The sequence below is a fragment of the Anas acuta genome, chromosome 19 (assembly GCF_963932015.1).
Source record: "Anas acuta chromosome 19, bAnaAcu1.1, whole genome shotgun sequence".
NCBI lineage: Eukaryota > Metazoa > Chordata > Aves > Anseriformes > Anatidae > Anas > Anas acuta.
In genome coordinates this window covers 5,611,041-5,631,479 of record NC_088997.1, presented here as the reverse complement: position 1 = coordinate 5,631,479, position 20,439 = coordinate 5,611,041, and the positions used below count along the sequence as shown (strand labels likewise).

The 20,439-nt window shown below is 57.0% G+C and overlaps 1 protein-coding gene and 2 long non-coding RNA genes across 4 annotated transcripts; 1 reads left to right on the top strand and 2 right to left on the bottom strand.

Moving 5' to 3' along the window:
- Positions 1–7: 7 nt before the first annotated feature.
- Positions 8–12,039, bottom strand: LOC137842056 (uncharacterized). 2 transcript variants are annotated; one of them, XR_011088894.1, is made up of 4 exons: positions 11,238–12,039; positions 5,022–10,617; positions 4,586–4,745; positions 8–998 (listed from the first exon to the last, which is right to left on the bottom strand). It is a non-coding gene; the product is annotated as an uncharacterized lncRNA (long non-coding RNA). The 2 variants fall into 2 exon arrangements; XR_011088895.1 differs by having other exon boundaries at positions 8–975.
- On the top strand, positions 5,908–14,799 carry LOC137842054 (apoptosis-inducing factor 3-like). Its single transcript, XM_068655671.1, has 19 exons — positions 5,908–6,029; positions 6,839–6,956; positions 7,158–7,267; positions 7,352–7,461; positions 8,133–8,177; positions 8,259–8,340; positions 8,474–8,586; positions 9,012–9,098; positions 9,456–9,547; positions 9,776–9,906; positions 10,478–10,593; positions 10,999–11,070; positions 11,409–11,472; positions 11,927–12,003; positions 12,087–12,204; positions 12,854–12,952; positions 13,346–13,421; positions 13,932–14,036; positions 14,388–14,799. Exons 2-19 carry the CDS (start codon positions 6,883–6,885, stop codon positions 14,539–14,541), a joined length of 1,725 nt encoding a protein of 574 aa, XP_068511772.1. The 5' UTR covers positions 5,908–6,029; positions 6,839–6,882; the 3' UTR covers positions 14,542–14,799.
- Positions 14,800–16,485: 1,686 nt separating this feature from the next.
- On the bottom strand, positions 16,486–20,275 carry LOC137842055 (uncharacterized). The gene is made up of 4 exons (XR_011088893.1): positions 18,977–20,275; positions 18,171–18,293; positions 17,708–17,763; positions 16,486–16,863 (listed from the first exon to the last, which is right to left on the bottom strand). It is a non-coding gene; the product is annotated as an uncharacterized lncRNA (long non-coding RNA).
- Positions 20,276–20,439: the final 164 nt, after the last annotated feature.

The following is a 20,439-nucleotide window of genomic DNA, read 5'->3' as shown; positions in this document are numbered from 1 at the left end:
GCTTGGGTGGGAAGGGAAAAAAAGGGGGGAGATGCAGCCAGCAGCGGTCCCAAGGGTGCTGGGGGGGGTTGCGGGAGCCCCCATCCCGTGCTGCTGTGGGTTTTCCACTTCCACGCAGACGGACACGGAGGGGCTGTCCTTCCTCGCAGAGCCTGATTCAGGAAGAGGGAGGAATGGGAAAGGAGGCCCCTGGGGTGTGTGGCAGCTGCCTGCGGCAGCCTTGAGTCGGAAACGGCTGCAGGCATTGCTGTGAAATGAGGGGCAGGGTGTCCCGATGCTGTGGGGTGTCCTGACACCGTGGGGACACCTTCCTTGTCCCCCCCAGGGGCTCTTCTCCAGCTCAGTGGCACTGGATGGATGAACACCCCTCCTCTACGGTGCTGCAGTCGGGGTGTTTCGCCCCAAAACATCCTCAGTGCCTGCTGCCGGTGAGGCAGCACATCATTGCACATCATTGGGATGTGCTGGGGACACAGCCCTCACCCTGGGTACATATCCACAGGATCCCTGCAAGCACACACCAACAAATCTGGCTGCAGGTTAAGTGATTAACAAGGTCCAAATCCATTCTGCACCCACCACGCTCTCATCCTCCACCCCCCTGTCCTGTGTCTGCTCCCGAGAGCAGCTCCCCAGTGTCCGGATACCCCAGCTCTGGGGGTTTGGGGGAACTCAGGGTGGTGTCCCCCCAATTTCTTCAGTTCCATCCTACCGCGGCGCTGCTTCTCCTGCCTGCCCGTCACTTGATCGCTCCCGTGTTGCTCTTTGATGTCTCCACCAGAAGCGCGGATGCTGCCCAGACCTCGCGTCGCTCCTGCAGACGGGATGAGTCACCGCGTACACACCGATTAATGTCAGAGGCTGCCTCCTCTTTGAGGCATTAATTTGGGATGAAATCGTCTTCTTTCTCCTCGCTTGAACGGGAACATGCGGAGCCTGAGCTCTCAGTCACTGCCCTCTCCGGGGTAATGCACGCTGAAACAGCAACAAGCGATACGCTGATGGGAGAGACATTGCAGAGGGGAGAGATTAAATCAGAGCCGAAAGAGAGGGGTGAGACAGTCCCCACTGATAGCAAAGCAGCTGCTCACGCTGCAGAAATTTGCCTAAAAGCCAGGAAAAGCAATGCAATTTCATAGCCATTAAGTGCTGGGGAGACGTCGCCTGAAGTAATCCACAGCCCCGACTGCTGGGGGGGATTATAAATAACCCCGTGTATTAGGACTGGAGGGATCACACGGGATAATCAGTTACCGAGAGGGCCAAATGGAGACGATCCTGCTTGGTGGAAGAGATGCAGAGGGAAAGGTGCTCAGCCTGTGCCCAGCCAGAGCTGGAGACGTGCTGGGCTGCCCAGGGCACCGGGCAGGAAAATCATTTGGTGCCTAATTGTGCTGTAAAATGGCAGGGAGCCGGCTCCTGACGAAACTCATCTGCGGTGTCTTAGCCGCAGAAATCTTGACTGTCCCTTTCCGCGGCGGCAGGAATAGTTAAAATGCTTCTGGGCACTGGAGAGCTTTTACCGGCCACTTGCACGCGGGAGGAATTTAAGCCGTGATTAATTGAGCCTCTGGTTCGGCGGCTGAAATCCCGCTGCTGGAGCACCACCAGCGGCCGCACACTTTCTATCTTTCGGTTACTTTTGGCCCAGATTTTACGCAACTATTCCAGGACTTGCCATCGGGCATGCTCTCCTACAAGCCCTCTTTTGGGCTTTTCCTGCTTTTCTTCCGCCCCATACAGCGATGGCACTAATCAGGGGACGGTTTTAGGGATGGAGGGACGGTTTTAGGGGGTTTTAGGGACGGAGGGGTGACAAACAGGTCCCCTGACACCAGCCCCAGCCCCAAATCCCCTCCGTGCTCAGGCTTCAGGGCCAGGCTCGTCCCAGGGCAGGAGGGGAGCGCTCCGGCACCGCTGCCACAAGAGGTCCCTGCACGCTCGCTGAAGAGCCAGGCAGGGCAACCCGCTCGGAAAGGGCCTCTGCAGCCACACCTTATTTGGAGATATTGCTTTTTTTCACCCCATTTTTGAGGCGTTTTCCAGCAGCTCCCAAAAGGCGGCGTTGGGTGCAGGGATGCAGCCCGGTGGCTGCTCCCAGCGGGGCAGGGGCTCCCTCCTGGTGTCAGCAAGGATGTGCCCAGCCCATAACTCCATCATCCCATAAGGTGCCATCCCATAACGCCGTGGGGACGCAGCTCATCCCCTAGCAGGGGCTCCACAACAGCCGAGGTGTAAAGCGAGGGTGCAGCAGTGTTTTTAATAGCCTGGATAACTTTTTTTTTCTCCCTCTCACAATTCAGCGTTTCCCTGCGGCACATCTGGGACAGATAAAAACCATTTTCCCCAAAAGAGCCCCAGCAGTTTGCTGATAATGGCCAGCATGAACTCTGCCAGATAAACGGTGTCCTCTCCCAGATGCTGCTCCTGGATGGGGGTGCGGGTGCTCCTTACCCAGCACCGTGCTGCTCCCAAACACCGCCCGGGGCTCGCCGCAGCCAGCAGATTTGGGAGCTTGTGACATGGGAAGTCCTTCTGGGGAAAGTCCTGCTCCTGCTTTTGGGAAGTCTCGCTCCCTTCACCCACCCTTCTCCAACCAGGGAGGTGGAAAGCCCGTCTGCTCATCTAACGCCATGCTCAAACCTCACAGAGCTTGGGGAGTCCGAGATCTCAAAGCAAATCAAGCAGCTTGACTTCCAAATTTTAATCAGTTGTCTTCTTCATCCCCCTCTGAAGCACGTCACGGCCCTGCTAGGCCATAGGAAGTCAGACGATACAGAGCAGCTCTACTCTATATATCCGGCTCTTAATTCAGAAAGTCTGTGAACCCCGTGCTTATGAAAGGACCTACTGTGAGAAACGTGCTGCACGTGGCACAGCACGCCCAAGAGCTGCAGAGGTAGCTGTGGAGAGCACTGAAATCAATGCAGACTCCAGCATCTGCCCCTTCCAGCTAGGAACACCTTCCTGGTTAACCACCAAACTCAGGACTTGGTCTTGGATGGCGAGGAGCTCACCTGGCTTTGCGCCACCACCCATCTGCGCTCACCCTGCTCAAGCCCAAGAGGGGAAAACCCTCCCTGCTCTTCCCAAGCTCTGAGCAGCCCTGAGTGCATCCTGCTGTCACCGATCCTTTCTGACACCGTCCCTTCAACAACTTTGGCATCTCCTGGAAGCTCAGCTTCCTTCTTTCCTGATGGTGAACGGTGAGATGTGGGGCCAGGCGCCTGCCGCCCAGCCTATATCCCATTCCTCACCCTGGCCAGACGTGAACGCTCAGGAAGAATATATGAAACAGCACATATACACTCTATAAACAGCACATTTATACTCTATAAGCAAATTGATTCCCTCTAAATATTTCATTTTCCATGTCTCCTTCCCCTGTGGGATAAACATGTTTTTTCTATCTGGTTTACCGTGCCCAAGCTTAAGTCATTGCTGACAGATATTGATGTGCTTGCTGGCTCCGTTATGAGGTATTTATGACCCCGTGCTTTTTGCAATTCAGACAGGTTCAGAATGAGCCTTGAAAGGTGGAAGTACATCCCAGAGCCCTACACCCCTCTGTGCAGCACTGCTTGTTGCTGAGCCCACATGATTGCTCCTGCATTACAAATAGAAGTGCTGGAGCTTCACAGCTCCTGCTGCTGCTGGCTCTGCAGCTGGGCATGGGGTAGGTTCCCTCCTGAATTCTCTCATTATTAATATCACAAACCAAGCTGTTCTGAGAGCGGTGTCCCATTAATCATCTTAGCTCTGCTGCTTTCTTCACTTCGCTTCCTCTTCCTGCGCCTGAGCATTCTTCAGCGGCGCTGGGCTCTGTGCAATGCACTGCTAAAATCTACAGCCCTGCTAAGGCAGGGAGGGAACAACCTGAGCAAGCTGGGGGCAAGGACAGATCTGCACAGCCACAGCTGCATTACAGCAGGACAGAACGTGCTGCACTGGCTGAGAGTGGAAGGGGCTTGAAAGCAGAGCCCCCCCATTACATTTTCACCTAGGTTTGAATATTGCAGAGTGCCGGCAACACTGGATAGACATAATAAAACTGAGGATATCTAATAAAAAGCGAGGACAGCTTGCCAGGATTGTCCAAGGACTGCTGATGACCACCTGAGCTCAGCTCACGTTTCTGGGCACTGCATCATTTCTCTCTCTCCCTTCATTTCTACCTCCGATCCTGCTGCATTTTACAAGCAAAGGTCTTCACCATGCTGAGCATCCAGCTCTGCGTTACTTAGCAAAGGACCAAAAGATGCTTACAGAGCATCTTGCTGAAAACCTGCCTCTGCTAGCATCCCGTTCCCTGAATCCCTCGAGGGCTTATTGCATGTTTCTAGGTGTGAGCTGTCAGAGCAGCATGCAGCACCCTGCAGCAAACCCAAACCTCCCCCTTACACTCAGTGCCCTTTCCTGACTTTGAGAACAGGGTGGGATCCCTTTGCCATCACCTTTACCCTTATCAGAAGTGGGGATTTTGTTTTGCAAAAGTCCTTCCCGGGATGCTGGGCTGCATCCAACAGCTGGATTGGGCTCAGCCCTGCAGTGCCAAAGCCACCCAAAGCACAGCAGGGGTTCCCACCTGGCTCCCACTGAAGCCTCACACCACTGCTTGCCTTCGGACCTTCCACTTTGCTGGTGCACTGCAGCTTTCGTCCCCGAGCAAACTCTTTCCAGCAATTTCTGCTGAGTCAGAGAATGCCTCCACGAGGGCTGCTGCTTCTCCACGTGGGAATGCGCTCCTAGGGAATAATTACAGAGAGTTTAAACAGGGACGTGCAGTAGCCAAATTGCTTCACTCTCAGGCGCCCGGCCAGCAAGGCAAAACCCAAAGCTGCTTGTTAGCACTGTAAGAAAATACTCTGCACCTGCGCCCACTGTGGGCGTACACCACCCGTGGGCTAAGAGCACTCCTGGCATCAAAGTGTCCCAGGGCTGAAATGAGTGCTTACAGCTTGCTTGCAGCTCTGTGGGTCCAACAAAATGAGCCACTCTGCAGGCAGTGAGCGTACACTTACTGAGCATCCATGTTCGTGTCCTCTTCTTTCTGGCATGCCCACAACGGGGTTTGGGAAAGAGTTTTCATTCCCCTCTGATGCTGGATTTCAGAGCATGCTGCACGGCAGAAAGCTGCTCTGCTTCTGCAAGAGGAATGATGGCAACATGCTGCTAGGGACTTGTCCCCCCTCTAAATTTTGAGACGTATTTAAAGGTTTTGAAACATCTTGACTGTGAAATAGAGATAAGAACTGGAGTAGACACAAACAGTGTAGGCGTCACTCCCATTTTTTTGCAACTCCCACCCTCCTGCAAAAATAGTACAGTCAGCAGCATGCCACCCTGTGCAATCCACACGGACATGGCAGTGGTGGGACTGGGTGCCTGGATGTCCGCAGACCCAAATGTACTCATGCAGGAGCAGAGCAGGAACACGGGGCATTTCCAGAGATGCTGAACACTCTGTGTTCCCTTAAAATAAAAGGGAGATAGAGAGGATCTGCCTTAAAACAAACAAATAAACAAACACAGATTAATTAATTTTAAATGTTGTAGGAAAGTATAAGTAGTAGTATCCAAAGTGTGGCAAAAATACCATGTGCTGGGCTAGAGCACTTCCCATCAAGAAAGAGCAGAGGTATCTCTGCATTGACTCAGTTTCTGTTTCCGAAATGCATCTCACATGACGCACCTAGCCTCCAAACCACACCTACCCCATAATTCATAAGTGTCCTTAATTCTTTTGTAAGCAGTTTCTAAATCTGAATTAAAAAAAAAAAAAAAAAAGAGAAAAGAAAAAAAGAAAACAAACAACGTTAATGATGCACGGAGCAGTTGCAGAAATCAGATAAGCTGTGTCCCTGCTGCCACCCGCCAACTGGGAATGTTGTGCAAGGCTGGGAGAGCATCGCCCAGCGTGGGCTGGGGGAGCGGGGTTTGGGGAGAGACTTACAGCCGGGGAAGGGACTCACAGACGGTGGTGGCAGCTTTCGACAGGGGCAAACGTTGAGTCCCTGCAGCAGCACCCTGTGAGTATCTGTTGAAGCCTTTCCTTGGGGTCGGGGTGGTAATGTGGGAATTTCCCAATGTCTTGGTGTCGGCAGTGAAATTGCTGCCATATATTGCGCACCTGATATTCAAAATGTGCCCCACATTTCCCCTCTGTCTCCATTTCTTTCCTTTTTTTTTTTTTTTTTTCCCGTCCAAAATGGAGAGGAAAATCTCTAAACACCCAGCAGACTTTCTTCTAAGCTAAAGCAGAGGCAGCACTAAAACCCAAGCTTTTCAGCTCCTTTTTCGGCCGGGAGACACTTTGGACAGGGATTGTTTCCTTTTTTATTTTTATTTTTTCTCCAGTTAGTGCAAATACTATCTCAGCACCAGCACTGAAGAGATTTCAGAGGTATTGTGGCAACTGCAGACCCCAGGCTAGAGCATCCACAGGCTGCATCAGCAGTGTCTTGCCCTGACTCATCTACTGTAAATAATTTTAAATAATTTTTTTTGTTTATGACACAACTATTGTGAAACAGGCTTGCCAGCTTGCTTGCCCTGTGCTTGAGCTCAGTTTAATGGGATGCAGGGCTGTCACCTGAAAATGAGAATTGGGTTAAGTCAGTGAAAAAAATATCAAAGGAATGGGCTTTGGGTTTGGAGATGAAATAAAAAATGGGGACATGTGCGTTTTCTGCCAGTCATGGCTCCTTTATTTATTTATTTATTTATTTATTTTCTGTTACTCCATGAGTGTGGGACCCCTGAAATAGCGGTGGCCCTACTTTTTGTTGTGGGATTTTGCCGTGATGGCACAAATGTGCCTAAATGTCGTTGCCTTCAGGGGACACAGCAAGGACAGACACCAACCCCTTCCGCCACCCACCCATGGCCACCGGCAAGGACGGCGATGACACCATCACCGCCGAGGTCTGCAATGAAGCCGACATCGGGGATGGAGAGTGAGTACCCTGCGGGGAGGCCGAGGCCCAGCTTGCCGCCATGAGCCATGCAGGGCTGGCATTGCCCCCACAATGGCTGCCATGCTGGAGGCAGCCATGTTGGTGGCCGCCATGTTGGTGGTTGAGGGAGCGCCACGATGGCCATGAGGGGCTAAGCCTTGTCTCGCCACCACAGCGCCCACCTCTCTGCCTCTCCCGCAGGCTCTGTGAGGTGATGGTGGCTGGCCACCCGGTGCTGCTGGTGAGGAACAAGAAGGAGTTCAGCGCCCTGGGCAGTAGGTGCCCACATTATGGTGCCCCGCTCAGCAAAGGTAATGCTTGTGCTTCACGGTGGGGAGAAGCCATGCTGAGGAGGCTGGCTGTCACCTTATCGTTGTGGGGATTTTCTGTTGCAGGGGTCTTGAGGGGGCACAGGCTGCGCTGCCCCTGGCATGGAGCCTGCTTTAACATCAAAACAGGAGATATTGAGGAATACCCTTCTCTGGACTGTCTTCCCTGCTTTAAGGTGACGTGTTGTCCTCCCAGCTTGGTCTATGTCCTCTGTGCCACCCACAAGTTCCTGTCACTGACCATGGTCCCTGTCAAACAGAGCTGCACATAGGATGCTTTCCTAGGATCAAGTAACTCTCTGTCCTCAAGCTCTTTCCAATCCAAAGTGATGCTATACATCCTGGTATCCTCCACAGCCAGCACTGCTCTTTTTTTTTGGAAAGGAAAAAAGGATTTACACTTCTTCCTGAGTGCCCCTGGGAGGAAGAGAAAAGCTCATGAGCTCTGCAGCATCAATGGGTGCTCACTTGACATTCACAATCCCTATGGGTCACTCTTGGTGTGTCAGAGATGGTTGCCCTCCAACATTCAGCCCAATGGAGCAGGTCCATGTACACCTGCGGACTCTGATCCTCCCTCCTTAGAGCTGGACTCCATTATCCAGATTTGTCCTACAGGTCCCCAACTTTGCCTCCTAGACCCTTTCTCATTCAGGTCCCAGACAGCCCACTCTTAGCAGGATCCTCTTTAACATCAGCCCTAGGACAGACCCCTGCCCAAGCTTTTAAGTCACCATGGGGCCAGAAAGCATGGCGCAGCAAACCCACTTAATTAGAACCTCACAGGAAAGATCCTATCACCACCCCATGAGTGCAGTGCTTAAATACTCTTCTTTTATCCCTTCAGGTAACAGTGGAACAAGGAAAGGTGTTTGTTACAGCAAAAAAGAAGGTACTGACCTTACCTGCTGCCGCTAAGCACAATCAGCACCTTGAGCTAGGTACAATTTAATTATTTCTCACTTCATTCTAGGATCTTGAAAGCGGTGTGAGGGTGAAGGACACAAGCAAACGGTGTCTTCTCAACCCGAACACAGTGCTGCTCCTTGGGGGAGGTAAGTGAAGTGGTCTGTACCATGCCCTCCTCAGGTATACTGTGAGCTGCCAGTCTTGTCTCTGGGGGGGAGCTGCCTTCTTCTCTTGCTCCCTAGTGATGTGTAATAGGGCTGAGATGAGCATCTCTTGTAGGTGTGGCTGCCCTGGTCTGTGCAGAGACACTTCGCCAAGAGGGCTTTACTGGCCGGATCATCATGGCCACCAAAGAGAAACATGCTCCATATGACAAGTCCAAACTGATCAAGGTTTGTCTGTGAGAAGAGCAGGACCATGCCCGGGTACAACATGTGAATTAGGGGCATAGTTCACACTCATCACCAGACTAAGCAATAAAATGATCCATTTTGGCAGGGCAGCAGGAGTGCTCTGAGGCAAGGAAAAGGGCTATAATTTCCAGCTAATGTTTCACTTTTTCCTCTCAGAAACTCTTTGATCAAAGCCTACCACAGGCTAGTGGTTTTATCCCCTTTGGCTGAGTTCTTCCCACTAGAGGTTGAGTGGATATTTTTTTGAGGGGGTACAGGAAAATGATGGGGATGGGGCAATACTAGCAGCTGTGATTTACTAGTGCAGAATTTGCCTCTTATGCAAACTTCATTCCTAGCAAACACTGCAAGAGTACTGCTGGCTCTGAGAAGTGCTTTGTGTCATATTTCTGTTTTGTTTCCAGGAAATGACCATGAAAGCTGAGGACCTCTACCTGAGGAAACCTGAATTCCTCAGTGCTCGCGACATAGAGCTCTGGACAGAGAAAGAGGTGCAAGAGCAGCTGAGATCAGTCTTCAGTGGGTGGCTCTGTTCCTGCCACGGGGAGGGGAAGCCCACACTTCCAGGCATAGTGCTATGTTTCCAGAATGTGGGGCTCTGCTTAGGTACACGTTATCTTCTGTGACAGTGCTCCAAGGCCAGTGCTAGGGACTGTGAGCATGCTGCAATGCTGCCACAGAAGATAAGGTGCTCCTAAAGCCTAGCACCTGTGGGAACTGAAAAACTCCCCAGCGTTCCTCATTACCTGGGTGTCTAGAAATAGGACAGGCAGGCAGAAGGGACTGATGTGGCAGGACACCATAGGGCCAAAGGAGCCTTCCTGATCTTTGCCTCCTTTGTTCTGCAGGCAGTGTCGGTGGATTTCCAGAAGCAGAAGGTCCACTTCAAGGATGGGTCTTCTCAGAAGTACAATCAGCTGCTCATTGCAACAGGCAGCCAGTGAGTATATAAAGCATTTGCCACATGCAAAATTTGTGCCAGAACAAGATGGGTCAGCACTGGGAGCTTGGAACTCTTCTACAGAAATGTGGAAGGGAGTGGTTATGAGATAATATAGGGCAAGATTGGATCAGATGGCCAAGAGACTGCATGAGTTTGTGTGCTCCCTCCTTACCTTCTCAGCTTCATTTATGATCAGGAGACATACCTGGATTTTCTCTCTCTCAGCTCCAGCTCCCTCAAAGTCCCAGGTGCAGACCTGCAGAACGTATGTCATCTCCAAACCCCAGAAGACTTTAGCAAGATCTTAGAGCTGGCAGCTGGGAGGAACGTGGTGGTCGTAGGAGCTTCATTCATAGGTAAAAGGCTGAGTGACAATCAGGTCATGGAAAAGGGGGCCTTGAAACCCACTGCTGCTGTGTGTGCAGATTGCCTGGGGCCCTCAGAGAAGGGATAGCCATTCACTGCCTGTCTTGTCACCAGAGACTATAGCTGGGGGTGTGCGAATTACACAACACATCAACTCTTACCTCTGATAGCCAGAAACTGAGCTATCCAGGTCCAGGAAATGTATATAGAGGGAGATGTGCCCTGTGAAATAGTCACTGTCCTTCCAAGGAGCAGGACTTCCCCCAAACATTGGGAAAGTGAGGGGGTAAGGCCCAGAAAAGGAGCTATTTGGTACAGAACCAGGAGCTGGGCTTTGTATTTCCTAACATCTGGGTCCACAGAGCAAGAGAACAAAGAATACGGGAGGTGGGGAGGGCGGGGTGTTAAATACATCAGCCCAGAAATGCAGAGAAGAGCAGTTAAACATTGGCAATACATCAGATTTGTTCTCTTCATCTGGAAGAGGAAAAGATTTCCAAGGAGGAGAGTGCAGGTTCCTGCTTGCAGCAGACTTACCTTGGACATGCCCTTCACTTGCAGGAATGGAGGCAGCCGCCTTCCTCTCAGACAAGGCTGCTGCTGTCTCAGTGGTGGAAAAAGATGAGTTCCCTTTCCAGAAAACGCTGGGTCCTCAGGTCGGAGGCGTTTGCATGAAGGTTAGGAGAACGTGGTGCTGATTTCTAGGATGGAGAACATGCGCTATCTAAACAGCCTTGTTATCCACGACTAGCTGGGAAATCCAGCCTTTGCTCTGAGTCACAGCCCTGCGTGCCTAGCCGCCCTTCTGACAGCTCACTGAGGGAGCTGTGTGCACACACACCTCACATTTCCCAGCTCGATTCCATCCCCAAGCCCCATCTCATGCACCAGTCCTGACTGGGAGAGCAGAGCAAAGCCAGGCTTCCAGTACGCCTTGTGCCAGCTGGGGAAGCAAATGAAACCTCTCTGCTGCCTGGAGCAGCAGCTAAGCTGCCTGCCTGGGTTTTGGCTGGATGGCTGCTGCTTTTACCAGCCTGGAATTTCCTAGTGAATACTCAAACTAGCTTCCTTTTCCTTTTCAGATGCTGCAAAATAACGGGGTGAAGTTTTACACGAAAACAGAACTCTGTGAGCTGAAAGGGAAGGATGGAAAGGTCAGCCATGCTGCTGGGATCCCTGAACTGCTAATTTTAGCCTCCCTCCTCAACTGAGGTGTATCCTAGTGCCTATGTCTAGGCTTTCTCATCCCGTGTCTAGACCCTCGTGTTTCTTTTCATTAAGCATAACTCTAGGCTCAAAAGGTACCAGTATGCCTTCCTACCTTAGGGGCAACAACTTGATTTTCTCTTACATTCCTGGCAACACACATTTGCTGGACAAGGTGATCTGAGCCTGTGGAAATAAAAAGGCAGCACAGAACGAGGCAGCAGGGAGTCTGTGGGAATTAGGACAGTTTTTAACTCTTTGTTAATGATTTTTGCTCCTTTCCTAGGTCACAGAGGCCATTATTGGCAGCGGAAAAAAACTACCTGCAGACGTGGTGGTGCTGGGAATAGGTAAGCAACCCCAGCTGGGAGAGGGAGATAGGTTTGGAAATAGGGAGAACAGCCAGCAAATCCTAGTTTAACCCTTCCCAGAATACTGCTCCCCTCTTCCCCATTCTGCCATCATCCAAACCTTCCTTTTGGCCCCAAATCACCCTAAGAAAGTCAGCAGCCCACGAGTAATCACTCGGCACGAGGAAAGGAGCTACTTATGGTCTCGGTGTGACTTTGGCATGCTTGTTGAGCTCTGTAGGTCACTGCTGTGTTATCAGAGCGTGCTTTGTTCTGGGGCCTGGTTTTATTGTTGCTGGGTTAGGTCAGCACCAGCCCAACCGCTGGTCACTGCCATGAGCTGCTCTGGTCTGAGCAGGCACCAAAGGCACGTGCTTGCTGTAGGGCCATGGCCAAGTTTCCTCCTTGCTTTTGCAGAGCTTTGCTGCATTTGTCCTTGCTCCTTTCCTTGCAGGGGCGTTGCCCAGCTCTGAGTTTCTGAAGGGCACCTCCATCGCCAGAGACAGCAGCGGTGCCATCCTGGTGGATCTGGTAAGTGCCAGCTGAGTAGCCGTAGTCCATGCTGAATCCCTTCTCTTTCATCATTGCACTAATTGTTTTTTTTGTCTCATTAGTGCATGCAAACCAACATCCCCAACGTGTTTGCTGCGGGGGATGTGGTCTCCTTTCCTGTAGCACTGCTCGACGGGGAGCGTTCCAGCATCCACCACCAACAGGTGGCCGAGGCTCACGGTGAGACAGTGCGGCTCTGTGCTTTCCAGCTCCCCTCACAAACGGGTACCGAGGGAATAGAATCACAGAAACTTCAAGGTTGGAAAAGATCTTCAAGATCATCTGCTCCAACCATCCCCCTACCACCAATGTCACCACTGAACCACGTCCCCAAGCACCACGTCCAGCTTTTCCTTGAATACCCCCAGGGACGGTGACTCCACCACCTCCCTGGGCAACTCGTCCCAGTGCCTGACTGCTCTTCCTGGGAAGAATGAGGCAGAAGGGACAACAGGACAACAAGATGTAAGGGGCACTGCCTGCCAGCTACCCAGGCTCAGTCTGGGCAGGAAGGGTTTGTGGCCCACATAGAAGCCCACCTTAGCTGGGCAGCACTGCAGGTACACTAAGCAGAGAGCTGTTTCTTCAGAAACAGCTTACACAAAGACAGTCCTGGGGTGAAGGAGGAGAAAAAATACATCTTCTGGCCCACTCTTTGGTGAGTCCAGACACAGACGCAGTGCATCTGCACATCAGCTCTTAGCAGGAATGATTGAGGCCCTGAGAAGCCAGAGCAGAACGTGGTACTGAGATGAGCAAGCTTAAGATTCAACAACTTCTCAAATCACCTAAAAGAAACAAAAATGTTTACCCTGCTGGTCCATCACAGGTTCCATTGCTGCCCTTAACATGCTGAAGAAACAGAAGGCGTTGCACACTGTCCCCTTCTTCTGGACCACAATGCTTGGGAAAAGCATCCACTACGCAGGTAGGATGGGGCAGAGGGATGTGAGGAGCTGAATGGCTTCCTAGCAGAGCTGCTCATCCACCAGGTGGGCCCAGGGCTTATAAACACCCAGCTCTTATCCAGACTGCAGCAAGGGGCAGCTGTAATTTACCTGAAATGCTCAAACTTTGGAGTAGTGGGGTTAGGAAACCTGTCTGAGCTCTGTGCCAGCAGGTTACACAGAGCTCTTGGGTTTTGCCGATCTCCAGTGGCTTGGAGGTCACGAAGGAGGAAGATTTTCCCCGTCCAAGTCAAGCAGGGTCTTGGGGTGATGACTCTGGGTCAGTTCTGCCTGCACTGGTGGTGGCACTGCGGTGGGGTGGGTGGCAGCGGCTGACCCAGGGCTCCCTGACCAACTGCTGCGATCCCCTGCAGGCTGCGGGAAGGGATTCACGGACACCGTCGTGAAGGGCAGCTTGGAGCAGCAGAAGTTCCTGATTTTTTACATCAGGTGAGTGAATCCACAGCCAGCCTGTGCCCCAACACGGTGGCGCTCTGGAAACGGGGCACTGTCCTCTCCCTCACGGTCTGCAGAGCCTCCCGCAGCGGGGACACGGCTGCACATCGCCCTCCTGGGGCTGTGCATTTTTTCCCTGAAAACCAGCAGGGAGACAATTTCAGAGCAAAACAAGCAGGGCAGGCACGGAGAAGAGGCTGAGCTTCCAGCACCTTCCACAGGAGATCCGACACAAGCCACGCTGCCCCATAACCGAAACGGGAAAAGCCAGCACTGGGATGGAGACACCAGCTGGGCAGGGAGCCTGGGACACGTCTCCTCTCTCTCTACCCCTAGACTCAGTGCCCAGCCCCAGGAGATCAGCTGCAAGGCCTCGGGCACCCTGAGGCATCGGCCACCCTGCCCTGAGCCTCCCAAAACACATCTGGCCTGGGGGTGGCAGGGGGCTGCTGCCCCGCTGAGGTATTTGTGCTGAGATCCACGTCCTTCTGCTTTCTCCTTCAGGGATGGTTTCGTGACTGCAGCTGCCAGCCTGAACTGTGACCCCATGGTGTCTCTGATTGCAGAAGTTTTGTACTCGGGGAAACGAATCTCTAAAGAAGAAGCAGAGTAAGTGGCACCCCGAGCAGCCTGGCTCTGTGCTGCCTTCCCCGTGCCAGCACAGAGCCCCTCGAGACACAGAGCGGAGGGGATTTACTGCCCATCCCCAATGCACCTCTCTTTTATAGGGCCTGTGATATCAACCAAATACCCCTGCTGACAGAAACCCGAGCTTCGTAGCAAGGGGAACGGCATCACCCAAGGGTTACAGCTCAACCTTCTCCCAAACTAGCATAAGAAAAATAAAGAAAAAGTGGATTTAGTATGGATCCAGCACCTGCATTTTGTGCTTGCAGACAGCCCTTGGCTGCTCTTTGTGTGCTGGGGCAAGAGGGAGCTGCACTTTCCCCTCTCTTCTAGCTGGGGATCTGCTGGGCTGGACGAGAGGAGGCTGCCCACGTCCTGGGATCTGAGTGAGCAGCATGTTCCCAGCTCCAGCAGCTCCAGCAGCCCGTCCTGCTCCTCCAGCTCGCTGCTGGCAGGGAGCTTTCAGCGAGCACACCGGTCATGCTGACCTTCTGCTTTGCGAAAGCACATTATCCCAGCGAGGGGAGCTCTGACTGAGGCAAGCTGTGCTCCCACAGCTGGGAAGCAGAGAGTCAGCCCGCGGGAGCTCACGCCAAATACCTTACCCCTAAGGACAGAGGGCTGCGAGCCGACCTCTGAGCGAGCAGCACCTGCTGGCATTGCTACAGAGGGCTTGAATATTGCATTAGCTGCCGCAGCCAGCGCTTCCCACCCCCTCCAGCCCCGGGCAGAGAAGCCCCAGCCTCGCGTGGCATCCCCCAGCTCGCAGACAGGGCTGGAGGAGGTGGGCAGATGCTGCAGGAAACGCACGGCCTCGGTGCCGGAGGAAAGAGTTGGTAGATTTTGCAAGGCAGCAGCGAGCAAGCCTGGGCTTTCTACAGGAAGCACTGCACTTACTCACCGGTCACATGGCGCCTCGCAGGAGGAAGGGTAAGCCCTGAGAATCTAGCAAGTTCCCGCAGGGACACTGTGTCAGCCTGAAATCCCTCCGTTTTTATATTAACCAGAGCAGGGCCGAGCCCGCTCGCTCAGCAGGTGAGATGCTGTAACGCCATTTTTGCCTTAAATCGCCTTAAACACACAGATTTGCGCTCCGACACCTCCTGATTTGGGAAAGCTGACCTGAAATCCTGCGGTTTCACCTTCCTGACCTCAGGGGGCTCGGTGCTGCTGCTTGGGGGCAATTCTCTACCCCAAAACAGCCACAGCTTCCCGGGGAAAGGGCTGGATTTGGGTAGAGCACATCAGTCCTTCGCGGTGACGGGAGGAAGCAGCAAAGCCAAGCGCTCCCCGTGAGCTGAGACACCCTGCTGCAATGCACGGGAGGGGGGGCACAGCCCATGAGCTTCTCCTCCTTGCCCTCGGGCTGCCCTGAATACTCTCACCATCCCTTTTAGCCCCCCTCGGTGCACTCCGGGGTGTGCTGAGCAGGTGCCAGCTCTTTCGGATGAGCTCGAAGCAGCTGGGGTGGAAGAGCCCGGCTCGCCTCAAGCCTTAGGTGTGCTCCCATCCCCACCCAAGGGTGCTCAGCCACCCCGTTCTCTCCCGGTGACACTGACCCCAAAGGAACTCGGCTTCTCGTAGCCACCACCACGCACACACCGAGTACAGCAGCTTTTAATCAGCACGAAGGACGCTGTGATGACAGATTTTTTCCCACTGAGGTGCCAAAATTGAGTAGCGGCCCTGCTGCGGGCACCCAGCCTGTTGAAATTGTGTAGCCGTATTTCAGCACGAGGCCATTTCCCCTTGTACAGGTGCCCAGCACCCTGCGGGCGATGCCACCTCCAGCAGGCTCCCAGGAGCCCTCCTCGGGCTCGCCCGTGGACATTTCACCCAGCACCAGGGCACGGGGCGAGATCCACTGGGGAAAAGGTGAGCAGGGAGCTGCCCTTCAGGGGCTTTTTTCCACCTCTGCCCCACAGAGGAGCAGAGCCTGGCCCACAGCTGAACCAAAAAGGTTTCACCCAGACCTCTCCGGAGCTGCCACAACCCCACAAACACACAGCTCCAGCCGGGAGGGCACAGCACAGCAGCACCCAGCCCGCACCCCAAATTCCTGAGGCCCCGGTGCTGCCCTACAGGGCTGGCAGCAGGCGGGCACCCAGCCCGGGGTGGCCGTTCCCGAGCAGCCATCTGGGGCCGTGCGTGACTCGGCCCTGAGTCAGCGGCTCCGCAGGGCCCTGCCCCCGGCACACCCAGCCATGAAAAGGGCAGCGTGAGCCAGCTCCGGCCCGCTGCCGGGTTTTTTTGCGAGGGTAATCCCTCCGCCGTGGCACGGCACCGCAGGTCAACCCCGTGTGGGACAGCTCCGATGCCACCACCCCGTCCCTGCCACCCCACGGGGACAGCTCGCGGTCCGCAGCCACCACCGGGCAGGTCCTGAGCCCACCCGGGCACCCCGCAGGTAACAAAGATCCTACAAACGAGCTGTGGAGGAAAACAGAAAGTTTAATGCCTCTTTCCGAGCCTTCTCCTGCTGTCCCAGCTCAACGCCACCCCCCCGGCAGGCGGGGACACCCCGCTCCCCGTTTTACAGCCCCGTTTTTACAGCTCCTCCAGCCACGGCTCTGCCTGGATGCTGCCAGCTGCGCTCTTCATCCCCGCCCTCCTCATCCTCGGCTCTCGGAGGGGTGAGCCCGCAGGACGCCGCTGATCCCGGTCCCTCGGGTTGCACCTCGGTGACGAGAAGAGAGGGGCTGCATTCAACAGTTCTTCAACTGGCAGCTTTAGCTACTAGAAGAGGACATAAAGCTTGCCACTGAAGAACTGGTGCTGGGCAGCCAGGAGCAGGGCAGCGGGGCGGCAGCTGGGGAGGGAAGAAAGGAGTCAGAAATGGGATCGACGGCGCAGGGATGCCGCCCAGCCCAGCCCCTCCCCACCTTCACCCACATCCCGGGGTCTCCCCACATCCCAGGGGACATGGAAGCAGCTCCGAGCTCCCCCCATCCCCCCTCTCCCCAATCCCCCATCCCCGATTCATCACCTTCACTCAGGAATGGGGACATCCCAGGGTCTCCCCAAGCCCCAGGGGACACGAAGGGGACATGGAAGCAGCTCCGAGCTCCCCCCATCCCTGCTCTCCCCAGTCCCACAGCCCCAACCTTTGCTCAAGGGGGGGACATTCCCGGGTCTCCCCCAGCCCCAGGGGACACGGAGGCAGCTCCAAACTCCCCCCATTCCTCCTTCCCCCCACCCCAGAGCTCTGATTCACCACCTTCAATTGGGGAGGGGACATCCCAGGGCCTCCCCCAACCCCATGGGACACAGAGGGGACACAGAGGCAGCTCCAAACACCCCCAGCCCTCCTTTCCCCCACCCCAGGGCCCTGATCCATCACCTTCACTCTTGGGGGGGGACATCCCAGGGTCTCCCCCAACCCCATGGGACACAGAGGGGACCCGGAGGCAGCTCGGATCTCCCCCTTTCCCTCCCCTTTCCCGCAGGGGGACCTCGGGCACCCGCAGCCAGCCCCACACCACGCAGGAATCTGAGGCCAATTCCCGCTGGGAACCGAGCCACACCGAAACCCGCTCCCACCGCACCGGGCTGCGAGGCCACCACGGGGGGGGGACAGGGATGATAATGGGGACGGGGACAACGGGGACAGGGGGGGCAGCAGGTACAGGTTACGGCGTTCCCCGGCCTCTCACCTCAGGCATCCGCGCGCTGGCAGGGTCCCACCTGGCCGGGGGCCAGCCGCCGCCGCCTGCCAAGGAAGACACTTCGTCAGCCGCCGCCGGGGGGAATTTGGGGAGCGCAGGAGCCCTTCAACAGCCCCCCCCATAAACCCCGAGCCCCCCTTTTTCTCCCTTTCCCCCTCCCTTTTTCTACTTTGGGGGAAAAAATCCCGTTTTCTGCCACGCTAAAATCTCTCAGCGCCTCCCCAGCCCCAATTTTTGGGATTCCGCCGGCCCTCCCAAGCAGCCGGCTGAGATTTGGGGGAAAACGGCGTTAATTTGGGGTCGGGACCAACCTGGGGAACGCACCCCTCAGCATCCTCCCGCCGCCCCTTTTTCCCCTATATTTAACCCCAAAAATAAAGGATTTGGGGCTGGAGGCTGAACCCCACGGGGGGAGGGATCCCTAAGGGGGGGGGGGTCGGGGGGTGCTCACCGGGTTTTTGGGGTGGTGGCGGAGGGGCCGGGGGGGGGGGGGGGGGGGGGGGCGGCGGGGAGATGCCGCACATTCCTGGCGTGCCGGGTCCATCTGCTCCGGATTCCAGCGCCGGTCCCGGCCCTGCTCCACCCCCGCCGGGGCCGTGAATCAGCACCGGGAAGGGGAAAACGGGGCGGGGGGGGGGGATAAAAAAGGGGGAAAAAAAGAGAAAAAAAGAGGAAAAAAAGAGGAAAAAAAAGGGGAGGGAGGGAGGAAAAGAGGCCGGGACCGGGGTTACCGGGGAAGGGGCACCGGGGCTGGGCCCCCCCAACCCCCCCCAGGAGCTGTGGGGAGCCCCGGGGGGGGCTCGGTGCCCCCATCCCGGTGCTGTGCCCCCCGTGGGGGTCCCCGCCCGGTTCCCCCCCCGGTTCCCCCCCCCTTCCCTTTGCCGGTAACCGGTGCCTCCCCCCGCCCCGTTCCCCGGGATGCTCCGCTCCGTGCCCCCCAGGGCAAAGTCTGCCCCGCCCGGCCCCGTGCTGAAGGTCACCCCCCGGGGTGGGGGGGGGGGGGGGGTCGGGCACACAGCCCCAGAGCGGCCCCGCCCGCCCCTTCCCGGTACCGGGCACAGCTCCCCGCTACCGGCACCGGCACCGGCACCCGCACCCCGCCCGTTAAACCCCACCCTGAGGGGGCTGCGGGGCGGGACGGGACCCCCGGTGCCCCCCCCGGTTCCCCCTTCACCCCCCCATAGGGAAGGTGACCTTCCCGGTACAGCCCCGGGAGCCCCGGGGCTCCCTCAAACCCCAGCCCCGGGTGGGACCCACCTGAGTGCGAGCCGCTCCCGGCGCCCCCCGCTCCCGGTGCCCCCGCTCCGGGTGGGTTCAGCCCCGGCACCTCCCAGCCCCCCCCCCCTTCCCTTCCCCTCCCGGCTCCGCCGCCGCCGCCGCCGCCGCCTGGGCCGGGCCCCGCGGAGCCATGACGCAGCCACCCACCGGCCCCGCCCCCTCGCCGCTCAAGCCACGCCCCCTTTCTCAGCCCCGCCCAATAGGCAGCCGGCTCTGCCCGCCGCTCGGCCAATCGCGGCGCGCAGCCGGCTCTTCGCCCCGCCCACCCGGCTCCTCGCGGCTCAGTGCCGGCCGGCCCGGCGGTTGCCAAGGAAACAGGCCACGCCCACCCCGCCGCGGGATGCAGGGAGTTGTAGTGCGGTGCGGGGTTCCCGGCATGCACCGCGTGCTGTGAGTTGGCATTTTCCAGAGGGCGAGGAGGCGGCGGGGGAGGGGAGAGGGGAGCCGGGGGGGGGTGGCTTAAAGGGCCCGGCGCCGCTCGGTCCCCGCGGGGCGCGGCGCTGCCTTGCCCCGGCCGCCCCCTCCCTGCGTGCCGGGGCGGCGCCTTTAAGGGCTGGCGCCGGCCGCTTCCCAGAAGTTGCCTCAAGTCGGCAGCCAATCACAAGTGAGCGCCGGGGGCCGCCAGCCAATGGGAGCGCGGCGGGGGCGGGGCGGCGCGAACCCGCCTGACCCCGCGGCTTGGCAGCGCGGCGCGATGACTGGACAACTTCTTTAAAGGGGCCGCGCCCCCACACCTCGCTGTGGGCCCACCCGAGCGGGCCGGGCCCTAGCGCCCGCCGCAACCCCCGAGGGAGGCCCCGGAGCCTTCCTCGGTCTCAACCGCGGCCGCCGCCAGGCGCTGAGCAGGGTGCGGGGGGGTGTGTGGGGGAGCGGCGCGGCCCCTTTAAGGCCGCCCCCTGCCCTTCGCCCCAGTAACAGCTGATTGCCGCGCGCGGGGGGGCGGCGGGCCAATGGGCTGCCTGCACGTCCCGCCCACGTGACTCCCACGCGGCGCTGCCCGGCGGGAGCCTCCCGCCGCCTTAAAGGGGCCGCGCGGGGCTGGAGGGAGGAGGGGAACCGGGACCGGCTGCGGGGCTGCTCCCGGAGCCTGGAGCGGCCCCCGCGGGGCGGGAGGAGGCGGCGGGGCCCTGCGGGGCCCTGCGGGGCTCGGGGCCCGGCAGCGCCCGGCTTCTCCCATGGGGGCCGCTCCCCTCTCACCTCACAGCATTCCCCAGCACCCAGCGCACGGAGCCCCCGCAGGCGGCCTCTGAGCACCCGCGGGGACCCCGGGGGGGCGGCCTCGCCTCACCCCGCGCCGCCCCCCCCCCGTTTTTTTATCACTCACCTCGGTGGGGCCCACCCCGGGGGCCTCTCTCCCGTTGGCGGCCCCCTTTAAGGCCGGTGCCTCGGCGGCGCGCCCGGCTCCAGCTGACAGCCCGGGGGCGCCGCTGACGTCACGGTGA

Coding starts and splice junctions, on each gene's coding strand:
- LOC137842054 (XM_068655671.1), top strand. CDS start 6,883: ATGGCCACCGGCAAGGACGGCGATGACACCATCACCGCCGAGGTCTGC. Junction 9,907..10,477: donor CGTAGGAGCTTCATTCATAG/GTAAAAGGCTGA, acceptor CTTCACTTGCAG/GAATGGAGGCAGCCGCCTTC. Junction 12,953..13,345: donor GAAAAGCATCCACTACGCAG/GTAGGATGGGGC, acceptor GATCCCCTGCAG/GCTGCGGGAAGGGATTCACG.